This window comes from Spermophilus citellus (assembly GCF_964194105.1).
Source record: "Spermophilus citellus genome assembly, chromosome: 4".
NCBI lineage: Eukaryota > Metazoa > Chordata > Mammalia > Rodentia > Sciuridae > Spermophilus > Spermophilus citellus.
Window position 1 is genome coordinate 159,848,066 of NC_138185.1, and position 21,887 is coordinate 159,869,952.

Sequence of the window (21,887 nt, forward strand, 5' to 3'; positions counted from 1 at the left end):
AAGTTTTAGAGTCTAAAAAACACTACTATTCATCTCTTGGGAACACAAAGAAACAACTGCAGGCTTCTAAAAATAAACAGAAAACAAAAGATAAAAGAATATTACCAATAATTAAAGGTGCCAGATCAATATGAAAATGACAACAAGTAATTTGATCAACTAAATTTTTATTGAATTAGATTTACTAAAGAAAAATGGCTTAAATTTTGACTGTATTAACTACAAGTGTCATGGATTATAATCATTATAAATGGTATAAATGCCTTCTATGATATGATTATTTTCTGTATATTAGTATAAAATGGAACTTTTGGATTACGTAAAGTACTTTTGTTACATTTTTAAATACATGCTTTTACCTAATAAAAGTTACTCCTTTATGTTCAGAAGTTAAATTGTCTGTATATTACTTTTATTTGTACTGTATGTTTTTCAACCTGGATCTTTTAATGTACAGTGCCCTGTACATTAAAAAATAATTAGTCTGAAAAGCTATCAATTCCTCTCATTCTCTTATACTATAATAACAGAATAAACAATATATTTAATTATGGTGTTTCTGCACAATTTTTTAAAAGCACAAAGAGAATTAGCTAAAACTCTTGTGACAAATCCTGGTTTCTTTGAATATAGAATAATGATTGAAAAATGTTGTTTCATGGCAAACACAGATGACAACAAATTGGGTTTCCTCATAATATAAAAAGAATATTTTATAAAAAAAAAAATCCACTGACAGGGGCCAGAGTTATGGCTCAGCAACAGAGCGCTTGCCTAGCATGCATTAAGCACTGGGTTCAATCCCTGGCACCACATAAAAATAAAACAAATAAAATAAAGGTATTGTGTCCATCTACAACTAAAAAAAAAAAAATCCACTGACAAAGTCCTTTCAGAGTGTTAATTTCTTTCTCAAAATAGCAAACATAATTTACTATTCAGAAAAACGACTTCTTTCCCAGCAATTAATCCTGTTTATGTTCAAAGATTTTAATAAGTATTAAAAATAATGGCATATTGAGTCTGATTCCCCAAGTACAGGAGAATAGTCTCCCTTTTCCTGGATTGTTTCAAGACTATTCCTCAACCTTAAAATTAGCCCTCAAAACTGGAAGAGGAACAATTTGTCCGCTACTGTCACAGAATGATTTCTTCCAGGTTCAGTTCTTCCATACCAGACACAGTTGTTTCCTACACCAGCTTATTGTGTATCTACAATTTAACTGTAACTAAAAGACTGGATTTTTAAGACTCAAACAAATGGCAATTTTTTTTTTCCTGAAGCAACAGGTCATTGAACAATTAAACAATTATTTCAAGAAAGGACACTTTCAAAGGATTATAAAATGGCAGTATTTATAAAGATCTTAAATATAATCATTAGCTGAACTCCAGTTTGCTCAAAGGTCCTCAAATTATAGGGCGTTACTCTTTCTATCTTTTTCCTGCCACCATTACCTCCTCAAAACAATCCACAATCTTTAGGAAGATTGTGAGTGGGTGGGGATTAAGGATTGAGAAGGGTTGCTGGAAAATACACAAGTTTTTTCTCTCATAGTAATTCTGGGAAATTTTATTCTTTTCAATCTACTTGGGCATGTACATAGTTTTAGGCCTCATTTTCTTCATCTTTGTATCTCTAGTACAAATATTTTCAGACAGCAAAGTTGTCTTCAACTTTTGAAATAGAAATAGGAGAGGTAATCAGAAGATCTTTCTCTAAGACAGGAGAAAAATGAAGTTATTATCTACAAGATTCAGGTTAAATGATGTGCTGCAGGTCCCTTCTAACAAACAGGAAGAGGGCTAGGAATGTAGCATCTGTGCTTTACATGCGAAAACCTTGGGTTTGATCCTCAGCAACCAAAATAAACCAAAACAAAAACTAGCCAGAAACAAAATATTGAGCTAGTAAATTACTGTGTAGGATAAAAAGATAAAAAAGTTTTGCAACCTCTTTTTTCACTTATATCAAGGATAATTTTGTGTAACATTAAAAACCTTGTTAACAATTTTATGGCTGTATAATAATTCATCATATGCATGTTCTATAATTTACATAATCACTCTCTTGTTACCTATTTAAGTCATTTCCTTTTATTTATGTTGCTAACTTAAATAATAAAAACCTGCATTTTCTATTATTTCCTTAGGGCGAAGCCATAAAAAGTAATATTAAATGAAAAGTATGGTCGTATTTAAGAAAAAAAGTTGTCACATAGCCTTCAGAAAGACTGTAATATCTGACATCCTCACTGGTAGGGCTTATCTGTTTTGCTACACCATTAATGGCAAGGATGAATATTATTTGATCATAAATTTGCAAATCTGATAATTTTTAAGAGTTTTTAAAATTATGAATCAATTATCAAAAAGAAAAATAAGATATTTAAAAAACCAATACAAATAAGGAAAATATAAAAATTCCAAGAATAATCAGTATGTGCTAAAAATAGTCTATGAATGCAAAAGTGTCTTCCATATAAAATCAACAGGCAGATACTGTATCATTTTGGGAAAAGTTCAGGATGCCATATAAACTATAAAACATTTGAAAATCAATTTACCAGGTAAAAAACTAGAGCAAAAAATATATAGTTATAGCTAATCAAAGTATGGTTATAATTGCTACTCTGGTTTAGAAAGTTGTGTTTAAGATGAATGTGGTCATTAGATAACAATATTTCTTTATTATAACTGTGCACAGAGGTAAAACATAGTTACTGAGCAAAAGAACCTCTCCTTTTGAAACTCTAATTTTAGCGTTTGTGTGGAGAACTCTGGGCCTGCTTGTTTTTTTGCAGTCCTGCTTTGCTTTAAGTAAACGTGTGAGTACAAGAAATAGGAAGAGCTTGTGCTTCTCATCAGGTTCTTTCAAATGTAGGTAGGACCCTAGTGCCAAATCACATTATTTCATCAGGTTCTACAAAGAATTAATTAGTATTTCTTTCCAGGCCACTAATTCCCTCTTATCTTAAAAAAGAATAAAAATAAAAAACAAGAATTTCTAAGAATAAAGCCAAGAAATCTGTATTCACAACTTATGCCAGCTTCAATTAGAATGTTTTGATTTTTTTCCCCTCGTTTTCCTAATATTTTCTCTAAATGTTTTCCTATTTCTATTTTTTTTCAACTGCTTTCATGGAAAAGAATATGGGTATGATGGTTAAAACCAGTACTGCTTGACCAGTGAGATTAACAAATTCATATTAAAAACTGGGAATTACATATATAACTAAATAAAAAAACCTTAAGGTGTTCATTGATTTGATTTTATAGAATTCTGTCAACGTTACCTTTTAGATATAAATAGCTTTTGTGTTTCTCAGGCCAAAATTCTTCTCCCACACTGTCTTACTCAACTTTTTTCCAGGCTACACCAGCATTTAGCCAGCTTCAAAGGATGGCTCCCCTCTCCTGTAACCCCAGGAAAGACCATGGCACAAGACTCCTAAAAGTATCCTGCCTAGCTGTAGAGATTTTCTTGTCTGTACCCCTCTACTTCTAGTAACAGTAAGCTTCCAGTACAAAGCTCATATATTGGTCTCATCGTTGCCTTTCCAACTCTGCTGGCAAACTTCAGCACCTGGCTAGGGCATGTGGCCTCTCCAGGAAGCCCTCACCGACACCAGTCTCACTCATCGTTCTGGGTTCTCACAGCACCCTTTTTTTCCAGCACTTTTCTCCAGTTGTGTTACTTCCTTATCAGACTATCAACTCCATATGGGGGGCCGTTTGTGTTTTTCCTCTCCACAGTAGGTACCTGTTAAAGGCAGGAATCACTGTCCTCTCCGCCCCCGCCCACCCGAGAAGCTACCGCTCTCTACTCCAGGATTCAGCTCCTACTCCAGTCACCTGGGGCCGGGCAGTGCTTCCCTGAGCTATCCCCACATTCCTGTTGAACTTTTTCATCTACCTTCACCTGAAGTTACCTGTAACTTCATCACAGGTAAAGAAAATTATCTCACTGGGCTCAGACATAAACTCTGCAGTGTACGAACGCCAGGGATGCGGGGATCGTGCGGGGTTTCGTGAATTTGTTGATTTTCCCCTAAAGGACTCAAAGCGATGGACAAAGCACTTGAAGCTGAAAATGAGGGAAACAGTGCAGAGAACAGGAAGGGGAAACCTGGAGGTTTACAGCGACAGGACGAGCAAGGAACCATAAAAGCTTGGTCGAGAAAGTGCAACCCTAGGCTCCTGGGAGGCGGGCTGACGACACTCCCGTCTCGCCCCAGCTAACCGCCCGCGCGCAGCGAGGAAAACGGCTGGCCTTCTCGGGCTCGTCCTCCCCCGCGCCACGCAGCTTTCACCGAGTGCTTTACAGCCACGGAGCTGCAACGAAACACGCTATATAAAATTTCAAGTCGCTGACCACCGACTCAAAAGAACCTCATTTTTGTCTCCGTCCAGGGGAGCCTCCCCCACCCCCCTGTCATGCAGAGACCGGAATCCCCTCAGCTTGGGCCAAACGGGCCGGGTTTGGCCGTATTTATTTGGTACAACGAACTCAAAATGAATTCCCCTTCTTCCTCGTGCTAGGTCAGTCTGGACACCTGGCACTAAAAGCACTTGCGGCCTCGGGACCAATAAATAATCCCCACACCCCGCTCCCCTTCCGCACCTCCTCCCGGCGCCACGCCTCAACCCTTCCTTCCCCGCCCTCACTGAGGAGTCCGCGCTGCTCACTGGCCGCGTGCCCTGCCAATCCTTTGCGCATCGACGAATCCCGCTTCTGGAAAGCCAAGACCGCGGAAAAAGCGCGTACACCTGGCGGGGGCGGGGGGCCGGGGGGCCAGGGCACGAGCCTAACGCCCCCAAGCAGCTGGAGGTACTGGGAGGAGCCTCATTTGCATAACGGCCATCCTTGGGTCTTCTAGCGAGGGTCGGGGTCCCGCCCCTCACCCAACTAGACATCTGTTGGGCTTCAGGTCGGTCACTCCGACCCAGGCAAGCCTGTGGCTGGGCTGGAAGAGTTTGTGCGGGCGGTCCCGGGAGCGGATTGGCTCTGGGAGTTTCCAGAAGGCGGCTATAAGAGCGGGGAACCCGGAGGGGGGAGCGGGGAGACTGGTTGCGCTCGCGGAGAGTAGTGCGAGGTGACCGTTAGTTGACGCCGCCGCGGACTGCCTCTCCCTGGTTTTCTCGTCCTGACATCGCTCATTTATCTTTCAGTCAGGATGTCCGCCCGCGGCCCGGCTATCGGCATCGACCTGGGCACCACCTACTCATGCGTGGGGGTCTTCCAACACGGCAAAGTGGAAATCATCGCCAATGACCAGGGCAACCGCACCACCCCCAGCTACGTGGCCTTCACGGACACCGAGCGCCTCATCGGCGACGCCGCCAAGAACCAAGTGGCCATGAACCCCACTAACACCATCTTCGATGCCAAGAGGCTGATCGGTCGCAAGTTCGAGGACGCCACGGTGCAGTCGGACATGAAACACTGGCCGTTCCGGGTGGTGAGCGAGGGAGGGAAGCCCAAGGTGCAGGTGGAGTACAAGGGGGAGATGAAGACCTTCTTCCCCGAGGAGATCTCCTCCATGGTCCTCACTAAGATGAAGGAGATCGCCGAAGCCTACCTGGGGGGCAAGGTGCAGAGCGCGGTCATCACGGTCCCCGCCTATTTCAACGACTCGCAGCGCCAGGCCACTAAGGACGCGGGCACTATCACGGGCCTCAACGTGCTGCGCATCATCAACGAGCCCACGGCGGCTGCCATAGCTTACGGCCTGGACAAGAAAGGCTGCGCAGGTGGTGAGAAGAACGTGCTCATCTTTGACCTGGGCGGCGGCACCTTCGACGTGTCCATCCTGACCATCGAGGATGGCATCTTTGAGGTGAAGTCGACGGCCGGTGACACCCACCTGGGCGGCGAGGACTTCGACAACCGTATGGTCAGCCACCTGGCAGAAGAGTTCAAGCGCAAGCACAAGAAGGACATTGGGCCCAACAAGCGCGCGGTGCGGCGGCTGCGCACCGCCTGCGAGCGCGCCAAGCGCACGCTGAGCTCGTCCACACAGGCGAGCATCGAGATCGACTCGCTGTACGAGGGCGTGGATTTCTACACGTCCATCACCCGCGCCCGCTTCGAGGAGCTCAACGCGGACCTCTTCCGCGGGACCCTGGAGCCGGTGGAGAAGGCGCTGCGCGACGCCAAACTGGACAAGGGCCAGATCCAGGAGATTGTGCTGGTGGGTGGTTCTACCCGTATCCCCAAGATCCAGAAGCTGCTGCAAGATTTCTTCAATGGGAAAGAGTTGAACAAGAGCATCAACCCCGACGAGGCGGTGGCCTACGGCGCCGCAGTGCAGGCGGCCATCCTCATCGGAGACAAGTCGGAGAACGTGCAGGACCTGCTACTACTAGACGTGACTCCGTTGTCGCTGGGCATCGAGACGGCTGGCGGCGTCATGACCCCACTCATCAAGAGGAACACCACGATCCCCACCAAGCAGACGCAGACCTTCACCACCTACTCAGACAACCAGAGCAGCGTGCTGGTGCAAGTGTACGAAGGTGAACGGGCCATGACCAAGGACAACAACCTGCTAGGCAAGTTCGACCTGACTGGGATTCCCCCGGCACCCCGTGGGGTCCCCCAGATCGAGGTCACCTTCGACATTGATGCCAACGGCATCCTCAACGTCACCGCTGCTGACAAGAGCACTGGTAAGGAAAACAAAATCACCATTACCAACGACAAGGGTCGTCTGAGCAAGGATGACATTGACCGGATGGTTCAAGAGGCGGAGCGGTACAAGTCGGAAGATGAAGCTAATCGCGACAGGGTCGCAGCCAAAAATGCGGTGGAGTCCTATACCTACAACATCAAGCAGACAGTGGAAGACGAGAAACTGAGAGGCAAGATTAGCGAGCAGGACAAAAACAAGATCCTCGACAAGTGTCAGGAGGTGATCAACTGGCTTGACCGAAACCAGATGGCAGAAAAAGACGAGTATGAACACAAGCAGAAAGAGCTTGAAAGAGTGTGCAACCCCATCATCAGCAAACTTTACCAAGGAGGTCCTGGCGGCGGTTCTGGAGCGTCCGGGGGACCTACTATTGAGGAAGTGGACTAAGGCTTGCACTTAAATCAGCGTAAATTTCTTTTCCTTTCTCTTTTTCCCCCCCTTTTGTTTTGGTTTCTTTGAAATGTCCTTGTGCCAAGTATGAAATCTATTGTTGAAAGTCTTTAGCCTGGTGTATGCATATGAAAGGAAAGGTACAACAACTTAAGTTTAACTATAAAAGGTTAGTTCTAAAGTTTAATTTTGAGGAAAAAAAGATTTGCGGTTTCTCTTTAATGCATTTGTGTCATTGCTGATTTGAGCATTTTTTGGTTTAGTTTGTGCATGAAGATTTGTTTGAGATGGGAAACCTGGCCTTTGCACACCTGTCCTATGGAAGCTTAGTAACAAAATACATAAATGCTTAAAATTGTTTATTTTTATGTACTACTTTAAGACTAAGCAACACAGTGATCTTAAGGACAGGTATATTTTGCAAATAAATGCAAATTTCAAGTAAAGCTGAAATTAATCTCAAACTTATTGTCTTGGAGTTTTTCAATTTTACCTCCTTCCCATGTTTTATTCATGTTGGTTTTTAAAATGTTAGTGTGATGTGAAATTTATCTAATCCAATCTTCTCTAATTCTCAGATGAAGTTCCCGCCTTGAATTATCAACAACTTAAGGGGAGAAGAATCTGGGTAAACTTTTCTTCTCCCTTTTTAACATGACTGGGGTTTTCTAGTATACCCAGGCTCCTAAGACCTGGTTTAAGTGTTCTACTGAAAATCCACTTGACTATTCAAGGAAAATACAAGCTATATTTTGGGGTTAAGTATAAAAATGATTGATTTTTTTTAACCTAGTGGAGGCAGAAGTTATCTTCTCATAATAGTCAAAGGTAGTATAGAAAAAAGTTGTATTTTGTGACATACAGGTGCCTGTAAATCACTTTAAAGCTTGCCTGCTTTAAAGTTTAAAAGTGACTTAACATTAAGTACAAATCAAGTCAAATTTGTTTTAACTTTAATTTTCTAGTAAAACAGCTCAACTTCTGAGTTTGTGGAAAATTATATAAGAACATGTTTCCAGCAGTTGTAACTATTGGGAGATAGGGGAAGATGATATATAGGCCCCTCCCCCATTTGAAGCTCATAATGTTTTTGCAGTACTTGCCTCACAGATCACTATAATAAACTTCTTTTTTAATATTTATTTTTTAGTTATAGGTGGACACAGTATATTTTATTTGTATGTGGTGCTGGGGATCAAACCCAGTGCCTCATACATGGTAGGCGAGCACTCTACCTCCAAGCCACAGCCTCAACCCATAAACTTCTTTTTTAAAAGGCAAACTACAAGATAGTACTGTATATTGTTAATATACAACATGACCATTTATCTTTCTGATTTGAGATTGTTACAAATAGAATATTTCAAACCCTTTGGAAATCCACATCCTTGGGAGGTGATTTTTATTATTTTTTTAAATGGGATGACACTTCTGCTTTATTCTCATTTCCTTTAAAGGGAATTTAGGAGAAATTCAGTAAACCTTATTGGAAAAAATTCATAGTTTTAACCCAATGTTTTCACTGTATAAATGTCCTTTTATCTCTTTCCAAGTGAAAAGATTTTCCTCATGTTGTTCAAAGATAATTGGATTATAAATTATATAAATTATGAATTATAAAAACTTTATTTTCAATCTAGCAGCAGACCCTTTGGGGCCATGAAGAGATTAATTTTTGGAATAATAGTATGAGTAATAATTTAGGGCTTCTCACACAATAGTTGACCCTTACATGCAGATAATTTTTACTTTAGTCTCACTTGGGTCAGGGGAGAGAGAAGAAGATAAATAGGCAATTGTGAAATTACTTCAGAATACTTCTTAAGAAATTTAAAGGTGATTATTAGAAAAGCTGATGGTAACTTGGGTTTATTAGTGTTAGTGTTATAGTGGTGGAAAGTTTTTGGCAATGGGTGTTTCTTTGTCTACACACAGCATCACATAAATGTTTGACAAAATAGTACTGACAGAATCAGGTGAACAGTGGCTTTAAAGTGATTTTTTTTTTTTTTTTTGTGGTGTTGGGGATTGAACCCAGGACCTTGTGCAAGCAATGCAAGCACTCTACCAATTGAGCTATATCCCCAGCCCTAAAATGACTTTTTTTACGTGAGTTTTACCAAGTTAATACTCATACTATTGCCCTTTTCCAGTTCTTTGCTGAAAGCGTTGCTCTTTTATTGTGACTTCAAAAAATAATATCTTTTAAGTGCAATTTGGTATTAGTATGACTATTTTAAACCTCATCATAGAAATTAGTTTCTAAAGTCTTAAACTGACCTTTGGTAGTCCTTGATCATATGGCCTGGCGTCGTGCAACCAGCTATTGTCCTAACCTTAATGTATTAGATGCTTTATTTTCTGTTGTTTTAAAAAGTAATTTATACAACTTTTAGCTGCCTTGAGTGTTCTTAAATTTAATTCTTCTCAAATTTACCTGAATTCAAATATTACTAAGATAAAGGCACCAAAGTGGCCATTTAGTGTTTCCCAGGAGTTAGTTGAAACTGGTAACCCAAGAACTCCTGGGAACTCCTTAGAAGATATAAGGCCAGCCATAGTCAAATAACAGTGGAAAAAGTACTTGAAGTTAGGATAGGGCTAAATTACAGTTTAAGGAATCATTAACATCACTTGAACTCAAAAGTAGTAAATTACAGTAGAGACTACTGATCACGATTAAAGCAAATGTACTATATATAGATGCTAAGAGATTGGAAAGATATATTTCTCCAGGCACTTACATTCTTATCTGAATGTATAATTAAAGGTTGTCCCTGTTTTAAGGTGATAAATCTAGACATCTGTTACAATGAGACACAACAGATTATTTACAGAATTTGAGATGTGTGAAATTTCAAAAACAATCTCACTTTGTTTTGTACAGTAACTAGTCAATGGAAAGGCATTAAAACTTGTACATTAGGAGATACTAATGCTATTGACATCTTTAAATTTACATGCATAAATAGGATATTTAATACACCACCTGTTCAGTATGTCAGAGATTTTAAATGATAATTTAATTATTGGTATTATGTATTAACCAGGAATACAGTGGCTCTCTCTGGATGAAATCAAAAGTCTTTTTATGAAGCTAAATGGGGCCTATAAGAAATTGCTACTTTAAATTGAATATAGTTTATAAAAATTGTGTTGAGAGGTGGGCTTGGTGGCACATGCCTGTCATCCCAATGGCTGGGAGGCTGAGACAGGAGGATGGTAAGTTTAAAGCCAGCCTCAGCAAAAGGCAAGGCACGAAGCAATTCAGTGAGGACATGTCTCTAAATAAAATACAAAATAGGGCTGGGGATGTGGTTCAGTGGTACTCAAGAGTACCCATGAGTTCAATCCCCAGTACAAAAAAAAAAAAAAATTGTTGAGAGAGATATTCCCTTGATTTTTGAATACTAGAATTTTTTAAAAAATCATATGCCACAAGACAATTGCTAAGAGAATTAATATATAGCTTATAATATGTGAGTAAACTGTTTTGAATTAATTACAGAATTAGAAATTAGAGGCAGAATTTTGTTCCTTGGAGAAAAATTATTGATCTTCAGAAAGAGTGCAGTTTTTTAAAAAATATTTTTAGTTGTAGATGGACACAATATATATATATATTTTTGTTTGTGGTGCTAAGAATTGAAACTAGTGCCTCACACGTGTTAGGCAAGTGCTCTACCACTGCACCATACAACTCCAGACCAGTTTTTATTTTTTTAAACATTTTTTTTTAGTTGTAGTTAACACAATATCTTTATTTTAACCCAAGGCCTTGCACATGCTAGACAAGTGCTCTACCGCTGAGCCTCAGCCCCAGCCCCCAGTTTTTATTTTTAATTGACTCTTGGAATGGAAATATTTTAGGGGTTTAGCATTTTTAAAATTGTATAGTGTGATACTTAATGTTATATTTCCCTTAGAACAAATCAAGAAGTCATAGGCCCTTTCCTTGACCCCTTTCATTATAGATCAGGTTGTTTGTGAATTGATGGGTAGGGAAATAAGAAACCCAAAGTGGTGTTATTCAGAATTTGGTATTGCCATTTTCTTTTATGGAAAATTAATTTTTAAGGTAGAATTTTAACTATGTAAGTCTTCCCTTATGACTTTTTCATAGTATAAGCATACACTGTATTCAGTTAATATCTTGAGCCTAAAGTTTGAGACCAACAGCTTACTTCTGTGTTATATGCTCTTAGTTATACTTTGAGGAGTATAACTTTATTCCTTTAATTAGGCAAAAAAAAAAAGTCTTGTAGGGCACTTGGAATTATTAGCTATTTATAAGTCATCTTTATATTCCTATTTTAAAGGTCACAAATTGTTTTTCTTTAAATAAATACATTTCTAGTGTAGGTTGTAAATTTCTAGTGCTATTTTAAAAATAAAAATCTAAAAAGAATTCTTAGGTAAAGTGATAGAGAATTCTAAGATGGTCCATCAGAGTTACTGAAGTTTCTCTTTAAACATTGTTCTTCTAGAACATGTGAAATAACTTGTGTAGATATTTTGAGTTCTCAATAACTTATTTTTTAGCATTCAAATTATGTATAGATTTATTTAAATGCCTTTTGTACTGGAAATAATTTTTCTTTTTTTATTTATCTTAATTTGGCATATATGACAACAGAATGCATTTTGATTCATTGTACACAATTGCAGCATAACTTTTCATTTCTCTGGTTGTACATGATGTAGCATCACACCATATGTGCAGTCAAAATGTACCTAGGGTAATGGCGACCATCTCATTCTACCCTCTTTCCTCTCTGCATGCACCCTTCCTACCCTCCCTCCCCTTTGCCCAATCAAAGTTCCTCCATTTTCCCCATGCCTCCCCCCTCCCCATTATGGATCATCATCCACTTAGCAGAGAGACCATTCTGTCTTTGTTTTGGGGGGATTGGCTTACTTTGCTTAGCATGATATTCTCCAACTCTACCCATTTACCTGAAAATACCATAATTTTATTCTCAATAACATTTTTTACCTTAGTTTTGTATATTACACTGCCTGAGTTACATTATGGTATGGTATATAAGATCTTTGGTTTTTCATTAAAACTTCACACATTTGGGGGAGCAATTTGAAGAGTTTAATGACCACACTCTGAGTATGATTGTGAAATGACTGAATTCCATCCAGATTCCATCCAGATTTCTTAGACTTTCCGGGGAGCTTTTCTTCATTTTTTTCTCCCTGTTTTCCCCACCTCAAGTTATGTACATTGTTTGAAAAAAAGACTTTTGGCATCTGGAATATTTCTCTTGTCCTTTCAAGGTAGTCATCTGGTAGTAAGCAAGCCTATCCTCAGTCTCAAAACAGCACTGCCAATGTATAGATGGGTTTCCATATATCGAGCCAACCTGAACAGCTACCAGAATGGATCTAGATGATTACTATTTTATAGTTTATCCTGATATAATCAGTAATTGTCACCAAGTAGTGAGATGGGAGGGTAGGGGTAGGAATCAGCAGGGTATCTCTAGCCACAATTTTAAAGTTTATGGGAACATAAAAATCCCTAAGCTACTGAGTATCTTTTATGCCATTTAAACTATGGGGATACAAAAGCATACTATTCGGTATTCCTAATCATGTTGCATTGTTTGCTTCTGTGTTGGAAGGGGAAAATATCAACCAAAATCTGCATACCAACTCAATTGCAAAAGGAAATTACAAGATATGTGATTTGAAAAGTGAAAAATATATGTAAAAATAGCAACTTAATTACACATTGACACCGAGCACGTTTTCTGAGTTGAGCAACACTAATTTTGAGTACTTATTAAGGCTGGTGCTTTACGCACACAACTATGAAAATCTTCATAACTTCTGATTTGGGTATTTTCAGAAGCAGGATGGGAGCTGTTTTACCCTAGGTTCCACAACTGGTGAAGAGGCAGAAATGTTCTGAAAATCTCCTCTGGTGTCTCAATCACTAGGCCACACTGCTTCTTCCCCCGCAACACCTCAAAATCAACGTAGGTCCAACCTACTTAATGTAGAAAGGTGGGAACAGACAGTTCTTCCCTATAGGAGGGAATATAGTTGCTGCTTTGAAACAACGCAGAAGTGTACTATCACCGAGGGAATGCCCTCAAGTCCTGCGCAGCTTTACTACTGGGTCAGACAGTAAACCGATCCAGCGAAGATTGCAAGGTGCTAACGGGGCACCGGGTGGGGCTTTAGGGACCTGGAGAGAAGCGCGAGTCCAGCCGACACGCGGCGGAAGCAGCTCCCGACCCCGCCCCGCGTCCGGTGAGCCAGCGCCCGCGTCCGGTGGCCTGGGCGACGCTGTGAGGCGGCCAGGGTGCAGCCATGTACCGGCTGCCCGAGTCTAAGAGGAAGCGGTGGGACAAGCAGGCCCCTTCCCGGCAGGACGTACAAACCGCCTGTGTCCTCCCCTCTCCGGGGGCTGGTGAAGGCGGCCCTGCTCTCCCGGATCGGCAATCGGCGCCGCGGGCGACGGTCGCAGGCTCGGCGGGTGCCCGGGACAACAACCTACCGGCACCCGCACGCCCTCGTCCTTTGCTGCGCTCCGTGACCTCCTCCCCAGGCGGGTCGCCGCCTTCCTCCGGGACCGGTAGTTCTCAAAAACATACCGGCATATTTGCCCACAAAAACAGACCTAGAGAGGTACATTGAGCAGTCGGTAGGAACTGAATTCTGGCTCCACTCGCAGATGTGAAAGCCCACCTCTGATTGGAGGGTTGCAAAGTAGCCCAACAGCTGGGGAGCGTCGGGGGTGGGGGCAGAGAAGCAGCCCTGTTCTGGATAGGACCCGGGGCAAGGAAGAGCTGGTGGGTTGCTCTCTACCACTACCTGAAAGGGTTTTGGCGATTGCCTCGGAACCGAGGGCGAAGGGTTTGGAGCAGGCTGCTGTTTTGTGTCCAAATCAGGTCAAAGGTTGTGGTTATGCTCGGCATCAATTTATTTTGTCCCAAATATTTTTGTCCGATGAATCTTGAATTAGGTGCAGTTGAAATTTTCTTTCTTCCTCCCTTCCTTCCTCTTCCTACTTTCTTCCCTCCCTTCCTCCCTCCCTCCCTCCCTTCCTACTGAAACCAAACCAAAAAGCAATCAAAAAGGATAAGTTAAAAATACACTTTTAAGATTCTACATCTTTATTGACTAGAGTTAAAAAAAGATGTGTGAGTTATTAAAGGTTTATGTAACAAGTGGATTGAAAATTGAACTTTTAATTTTGCTTCAATCATTTCATTTTGCAGCAATCAGGATTACAGTTAGGGATGTGGTACTGGAAAGATGAAACCAAAACTCTTGAATTCAGAAGGTAAATTTTAATAAAACTTTATTAGCAGTTTTATAAAATTACATATGTGTGGGATAAAAAATAAGCAATAAGCAATGAAGAAAAGTATAGAGATTCTGGAAGCTAAGAAATACACAGGAATATATATCTTCCCTACTGCTAGAAAAATAAATATTTAACCAGTGTGTTCCCTTTATAGTGTTATTTAGCATTATTCTACAAAAATGATATTTTATATTACTAGTTGGAATTATTGCCTAATTCTCATTCTTTTGACAACAATTTCAAATATGTAACATTACAATTTGTATTGAAAAAAAAGTATAGAGAATAAAATAAATATCTGGTGAAGTCCAACTATCTGGAGATTATCGTTTTACTGAACAGCCTGGCAGACATCACTTTCTGTTAATTAACCCTTACCAGCTGCTTCCTATGAACCAGCCTTTCTATTAATCAGTCTACAAACCCTTTGAAACAGCTGCTATCCAGTTTACAGATAAAGAAACTGAGATTTCAAAGGGCTAAGTGATTTGAAAATTAAGTAACTTGGTCCAATAGCATAGCTCATAAGTGACTAAGAAGATTTAAATGTATGCATGTTTGGCTCCAGAGTCCATATTCTTAATACTGTATAAAGTTGCCTTTGTAAGTTATAGAAATAGTTTTACATGAGTGGGATCATATTACACCTCCTACAATGATGGTACATTTTATAAGGAAATATAATTAGATTAGAAAAACTAATCTAAAATCCTGAATCTAGCTGGGAGTGGTGGCACACATCTGTAATCCCAGTGGCTCAGGAAGCTCGGGTAGGAGGATCACAAGTTCAAAGCCAGCCTCAGCAATTTAACAAGGCACTAAGCAACTCAGTGAGACCCTGTCTCAAATTAAAATACAAAAAAGGTCTGGGGATGTTACTCAGTGGTTAAGTACCCTGCTATCAATGGAAAAAATAAATACTGACTCTAAAACTATATAACTAAACTGATAATACTAGCCACTACTTGTGTATCTAGTGCATATTTTTCTAATTCTTATAAATAGCTATGTGAAGTGAGCATTAATATTCTCATTTTATGGAGGCTGGGGTTGTGGCTCAGCAGTAGAGTGCTTGCCTACACATGGAAGGCCCTGGATTCCATCCTCAGCACCACATAAAAATAAATAAAGGAATTGTGTCCAAACAACTACAACTAAAAAATAAATATTTTTAAAAATTTTTAAAAATATTCTCATTTTATTGGTGAAGAAACAGAGGGTCAGTGAGATTAAGCAAAGTCATATAGACATTGAGTAGCACAACTGATAGTTTGAACCAAAATTAGTGTGATGCCAAAACCCTTTCAACGTACAAGCTGTCTCCCTCTACTAGACTGTAAGCCCCTCAGCAGCAGAAAATGCCTTACTCATCTTTATGTCCCAGGATCTGTCTACAGAACTTTACAGAATGGGTGCTCAACAAATGTTTATTGAGATGTTCAGTTAACCAGCTGGATTCAAGTGGAGGAATACTAGAGGTAGGGGACCAATCAGAAGGCCATTGATTGCAGGATTAGAGATAGTTATAGTAAGTAGCAGAATTAACTCCATGCAGTTAAAAACAGAAGGGTGAAGGACAAAGAAATATTTAAAAGGTGTAATTGACAGAATGTTTGGATAAAATTGATAGAATACAAGTGGCTGGATATAAAAGGAGAGGGAGAAATAGGGGTCTTTATTGACTCCCAGGTGTCTGAGTGGAGAAAGTGAGTGGCTAGGCTTGCCCTTCACTCAAATACAGATTAAAAGACACAAATGTGTGTTTGAGTTTGCTATGACATGTTCACATGGATATGACTCTTCAGCTGTTGGACAAATGGGGCTGCAGGCCAGGAAGAACTTTGCTAAGTATATATAGTTACATTATAAATGTAATGACATAGAGGTCAAACAAATAATTAAAAGGCTTCACATTTTATTAGCATCAAAATCAAGTTTCATAGAATATATTTGTTCCAGGATTAAGGAATCTTTTATGTTCAAAGTAGTAATTTTGGTTTTGCTTTTTTTTTTTTTTCTCAGAAATGTCATAGAAGATTCTGTTTGGCAGCTTCTAAAGCATTACACTTGGTGACTGTGAGACAGACAGCTGTGGTTATTAAATGAAAGACTAGTCACAGGAATCAAAATAGAATGTGGGTCTAAAAGTTTCTTATATATGCCTGCATCTACATATAGATACATACAGATATACATATCTATTCTTCATACCATATGTATATCTCTATGTATCTATATGTAGATATAGATATATATAGGTGCTGGGGATCAAACCCAGCATGCTAGGCAGGTACTCTACACTGAACTACATCCCCAGCCCTCTTCATGTATATTTAAGGACTATCTTAGGTAGTGACATAGTGCTTCAGGAGGCTGAGGCAGGAAAATCCAGATTTGAGGCCAGCCTGGGCAATTTAGCAAGAACTTGTCTCAAAATTTAAAAAATTATGTGGCCTACACACATACATTCTGGGACAGTTTGAGGAGGTGTAGAAAGGAACATGATGAAGAATAGATAGGGACAGCCCTTTTGTAAGATATAAATTACAAAAGGGCTGTAAGGAGATGTAACTCAGTGGTAGAGGGCTTGTCTAGCACATGTGAAGTCCTGGGTTTGATCTTCAATAATGAAAAATAAAATAAATATAAATAAAGGCCATCTTAGCCCTCTTCTCTAATGAAAATTGTACCATACTTACTGAACTTCTGTATAAATGAAGTTAATTGGCAGTATTTTTAAAAAATATTTACTCTTTTTAGTTGTAGTTGGACATCATACCTTTATTTATTTATTATTATGTGGTGCTGAGGATCGAACCCAGGGCTTCACACATGCTAGGTGAGCACTCTACTGCTGAGTTACAACCCCAGCCCAGTTAGCAGTACTTTTCAAACTAATCTTCAGTGCTAATCCAGGTAGCACTATTTCATATTTGAGCCTACTAGTAAACTTACAGATAATCAGTTTCATAGTTTTTCATATTTATAAAATATTCATATTCACAAGCTAAAGTTTCTTTTGTTACCAAATTGTTATTAAAATATGACTTGATTTGATTTCCCCTAGTTTTAGAGATGGTATGACTTAAAATATTGGTTGTAATTGTCTATTTTAAAAAATCTAGAGAGGTTTATAATTGTACCCAACACAAAGAAGTAATAATTGTTTAAGGTGATAGATACACCAGTTACCCTGATTTGATCATGATATTATATAAATGTATTGAAATATCACACTGTACCCCAGTTACTATATGTTGATTAAATGTATTAAAAATAATATCTAAGTCACATGGTATAATATTGTCCCAAAAAGGCTAGATACAAAGTGTAAATACTGCTGGGCACAGTGGGACATGCCTATAATCCCAGTAATTTGGGAGGCTGAGGCAGGAGCCTCAAGCCAGTTCTAGGCCAGCCTCAGCATCTTAGCTAGACCCTGTCTCAAAATGAAAAAGGGCTGGGGATGCAACTCAGTAGTTAAATGCCCCTGGGTTCAATCCCCAGTACCAAAAATAAATAAATTCCCCCCAAACACCAAAGCCCCCCAATGAAAAAGTAAATGGTTGAATGAATGGTTATATGTGTGTAAAACTTTTTAAAACAAAAGGAATTGCCATGTTAGAAGTAAAAAATAGCAGTTACCTTTAGGGGTATTATCAACTGGCATATAGTGGGGGACAGTACAGGGGAACCTGCCCATGTACTGGAAATGGTTTTTATGTGTTAGTGGTAGTTACGTGGGTATATACATATTAAAAACTTGATCACGCTTTATACTTAGGATTTATTTGCTTTAGTACTTATAAGTTACAACTCAATTAAAAAAAAGTAAATACCCCAAGTATTATGTGGCCTACACACATACATTCTGGGACAGTTTGAGGAGATGTAGAAAGGAATATGATGAAGCTGTTTCATGTTTAAGTAACTCAGTTTGGCAAGCCTTAGGTTACCTTAAGTGTCCTGCTATTAGGGACAGTACTAAGGTGGAGGAAAATAGACCTTTGTATATTTTATGGCCAGAGTTAGTGTTTGGGTTCAGTGGAAATATAGGTGCTGATTTCTTATTAAAGTCTGAACATATCTGAGTGGGCAGTGGTCGGAGTAGAAGCTGCAGAGGTGGCAGGCCTGTCCAGGAACCCTTACTGAGTACATGGGCTACATTTCTGCTCTAGAAAGCCCCTCCTGTGGGAGCACTGAGGAGCAAAATTCCAATTAGGTGAATAATCTTAGAGTGAGGGGGTAGGACCATGAATTCTAACAGAATAGAGAGATTAGGACAGTAGGTGAGTCAGTAAGCATGTAGAGGGGATGAAAGATTTAGTTATACAGGTAATAAACATACCTTCTTATTATTAAACAATTCAAATAATGCAGAAGCATACAGATGTGGAAGACAGATTTCTTTACCACTATCTCGTGTCTGCCCCAGCCCTCCACCCCTCATTGGAATAGCCACCATTAACAGTTGGTATTCATAAATTTATTTATTTTTCTTGCCTTTCCCCCACCCTAATAACTCAGTACACCCTCCCCCATGATCCCAATCCTTGGAGACCAATGATAAGAGGAACATCAGAAAGAATGAAAAGCGTGGAAATCATCCATTGGCCAGCATGGTGCCAGTGTCTTCAAAAAGGAAAGGAAAAGAAAGGTGGAAAAATACAAGTAATCCATTCTCTTGAGGTGAAATCATGTACTCACTTTTTGGAGCTGACATATGATACAACAGGACATTAGGAGGTTGGCCAAAGCTGCTGGGGAGGTATTCCTCCAAAATAATTCCTTGCTGAGATTTGATAAGGAGGCAATAAGGATCTATATGATTGATATTCATCTTTAGAGAATGACTAAAACTGGGGGAAAAGTACTTCCATTACTGTATCTACATTTCAGCTTAACAGAGGCACATACAACTTTGGGCAGAGATAAAGCTACTGGTTGGGTTATCAATGCCATATTGTTTCCAAGCAGAAAAGCAATTCATAACCCACACTGGGCCACCAAACCAATGTATGTAGCAAACACCACAGTTGTGGAAAATATACTCTCTCTAAGGTAGGAACCATATCCTATTGATCTTTGAAAGACTTCTATTTTCCTGTTAGCATTCGCTGATATTCTGAGAGCGTGTGTTGGCTGTAATCAGATACCATCTCATGTTCACTGTCAGCAATTGCTGACAAGAGTCTCAGGGGCCTCAGTATAAACTTGTTGTTTTTTGAGGTCTCTTGTTAATTAGATCCATTATTGCCTAATAAGTCTTATACTGCCTGTAAGGAAACCCTGAGTCAAGTAAAGGGTTCTGAAAACTTCTGGAGACAGGCAAGTTCTTGAGAGGGGTTCAAAATTACCAAGATGACTTCTTGGGGGCAGGATTGCCTGGTGGCTAAGCCCATAGCTCTGTGGCTAGAGAACCTGGGTGCCCATCCTGGCTTTGCCATTTATTATGTGATCTCAATCAAGTTACTTAATCTCTTTCTAAGCTTCAGTTTTTCCCAGATATAAAAATGGTGTTAATATTATTTTTCTCATAGAGTTGCTATGAGGATTAAATGAGATTGTGCTGCCTGGCATGGGCACATGCCTGTAATCCCAGCGACTAGGGAGGCTGTGGCAATAGGATCAAGTTCAAAGCCAGCCTCAGCAACTTAACAAGGTCCTAAGCAACTTAGCAAGACCTTGTCTCAAAATTAAAAATAAAAAGGACTGGGGATGTAGCTCAGTGGTAAAGTGCTACTGGGTTCAAACTCCAGTACCAAAAATAAATAAATAAATAAGATTTTTCCTAAAAGCATCTGGCCCATAACAAGTACTTGATAAATTTTTAAAATCCCTCCAAACTTAGTGAGGTTTCTGCTTCTTGAGAAGTTACTACAAGATTTTTAGATAGAAATTTTTGTGTATGGTAGTATTGTGGAGGCTGCTGAGGCTGAGAGCCTAATGTAAAATCTGAAGTTTTAATCATTCTGTGTATAAATACATAAACGGAACACTGTTGTGCCCAAAAATATTTGGCCTCTGCTCATAATATATGCCATCCTAAGGTTGTATGAGTTATGATCATGATGTGATTAGTTTTTTCCCTGGGAAAACATCAAGTTCCTAATCATCTCATTTCTATTGCAGTTTTATATCTTCAGTAGAACTCAAGGAAAAAGGAAAGAAAGGCAAAGCCGTTCACTTTGCTGAAATTGATGGCCCCGCTTCAGAAAGGTGGTTTCACTTCTCATCCATGCCAGTTCTGCCAATGGTGCCTCTCAGTGGAATCACTTAAGTCTTTACAAACTCTAAGTTCCATTATCTCAGGCTGAAATGCAGTATCAATAAAGGAAAAATGAGGCACTACCTCAGAATTATAGTGGGAGTTACAAATCATCCCTATAAATGTATCTGTGATAACTTGGCTGTTAGTACATTTCAATTTTTTAGTTTTCTTTTAATCTGAATATTGTAACTATCCAGAAATAGATGATTGAAATGATCTCTTTTGGATGGAATATGTGTGTGTGTGTGTGTACCATACATATGATATTAGGGGTTGAACAGGGCCTTGCACATGCTGGGCAACTAACTCTACCACTGCATCACATCCCCAGCCCTATGTGTACATTTTATATCAGACAGTGTGCATTCCTTTTACATCTAGCATAATAAATATAATGTTTAATAAAATACATCCCCAAATGATATTTCCTTAAATGAAACCCATGCATAACTCTGAGGATCTCCTTACTTTATAGTAAATGATTCACTCACTGCAAGATAGAGTAGATACAACTAAAACCTTTTAAAACACTAGGGGTTGGGCATGGTGGTGCACACTTGTAATCCCAGTGGCTCAAGAGCTGAGGTAAGAGGATTGCAAGTTGAAGGCCAGCCTTAGCAACTTAGTGAGACCCTGTTTCAAAATAAAAAATAAAAAAGGCTGGGGATATGGCTAAGTGGTTAAATGCCCTTGGGTTCAATCCCTGGTACCAAAAAATAAACAACAACAAAAAAAAAAAACCCACTACTACATGCTATTGTTCCAAAACAGGTTGACAGATAAAAGGCTCTCTTCAAGAGAGGATAAGTCAGCGAAAGCCTTAGAGAAACGAGGTCAGCAGGGCAACGTTACACTGGATGATGTTAAATGTGAGTAGCTGTTCCCTCCTCCTTACACACTACCTGGTATGAACCTCTAAGGCAGCACTTTGTCTCTCCTTCAATTACCATCTTCTCTCCTTTCAGTTGTTGCTTTGCTTTTGCTACAAGATACTGAGATGCAGAAGATCTGTTCTTTTACAACGTTTATGAGGTGTGTAATACTTGCAAGACATTGTAAGTCTTTTCCCCTTTACTTTGCAGTAATTTCATCTGATAAATGCTGATAGATCTGATCTTTAGAGAAACAGCAGGAAGCAGGTTCTATGTAAACCATCAACTCATCACTCAGTCACAAAGACTGAAATCAAAAAGTCTGGCAGAGG

At 39.6% G+C, this 21,887-nt stretch overlaps 2 protein-coding genes across 3 annotated transcripts in view; both read left to right on the plus strand.

Moving 5' to 3' along the window:
* The first annotated feature begins 5,041 nt into the window (after positions 1-5,041).
* On the plus strand, positions 5,042-7,531 carry HSPA2 (heat shock protein family A (Hsp70) member 2). The gene has a single exon (XM_081289692.1). The coding sequence runs from the start codon at positions 5,178-5,180 to the stop codon at positions 7,080-7,082; it is 1,905 nt and encodes a 634-aa protein (XP_081145818.1). The 5' UTR covers positions 5,042-5,177; the 3' UTR covers positions 7,083-7,531.
* Positions 7,532-11,632: 4,101 nt separating this feature from the next.
* Positions 11,633-21,887, plus strand: part of PPP1R36 (protein phosphatase 1 regulatory subunit 36) — a 28,370-nt gene continuing 18,115 nt past the window's right edge. The window contains exons 1-5 of one of the 2 annotated variants that reach the window (XM_081291810.1): positions 11,633-13,730; positions 14,324-14,388; positions 20,545-20,631; positions 21,455-21,552; positions 21,649-21,715. In XM_081291810.1, coding sequence (XP_081147936.1) covers positions 13,413-13,730; positions 14,324-14,388; positions 20,545-20,631; positions 21,455-21,552; positions 21,649-21,715 — 635 coding nt within the window. In that variant the 5' untranslated portion in view covers positions 11,633-13,412. The remainder of the gene's footprint in view (positions 13,731-14,323; positions 14,389-20,544; positions 20,632-21,454; positions 21,553-21,648; positions 21,716-21,887) is intronic. The other variant, XM_081291811.1, reaches the window with a different exon arrangement.

Excerpts from the sequence above, each read along its gene's own strand:
- HSPA2 (XM_081289692.1), top strand. The coding sequence starts at position 5,178 with ATGTCCGCCCGCGGCCCGGCTATCGGCATCGACCTGGGCACCACCTAC.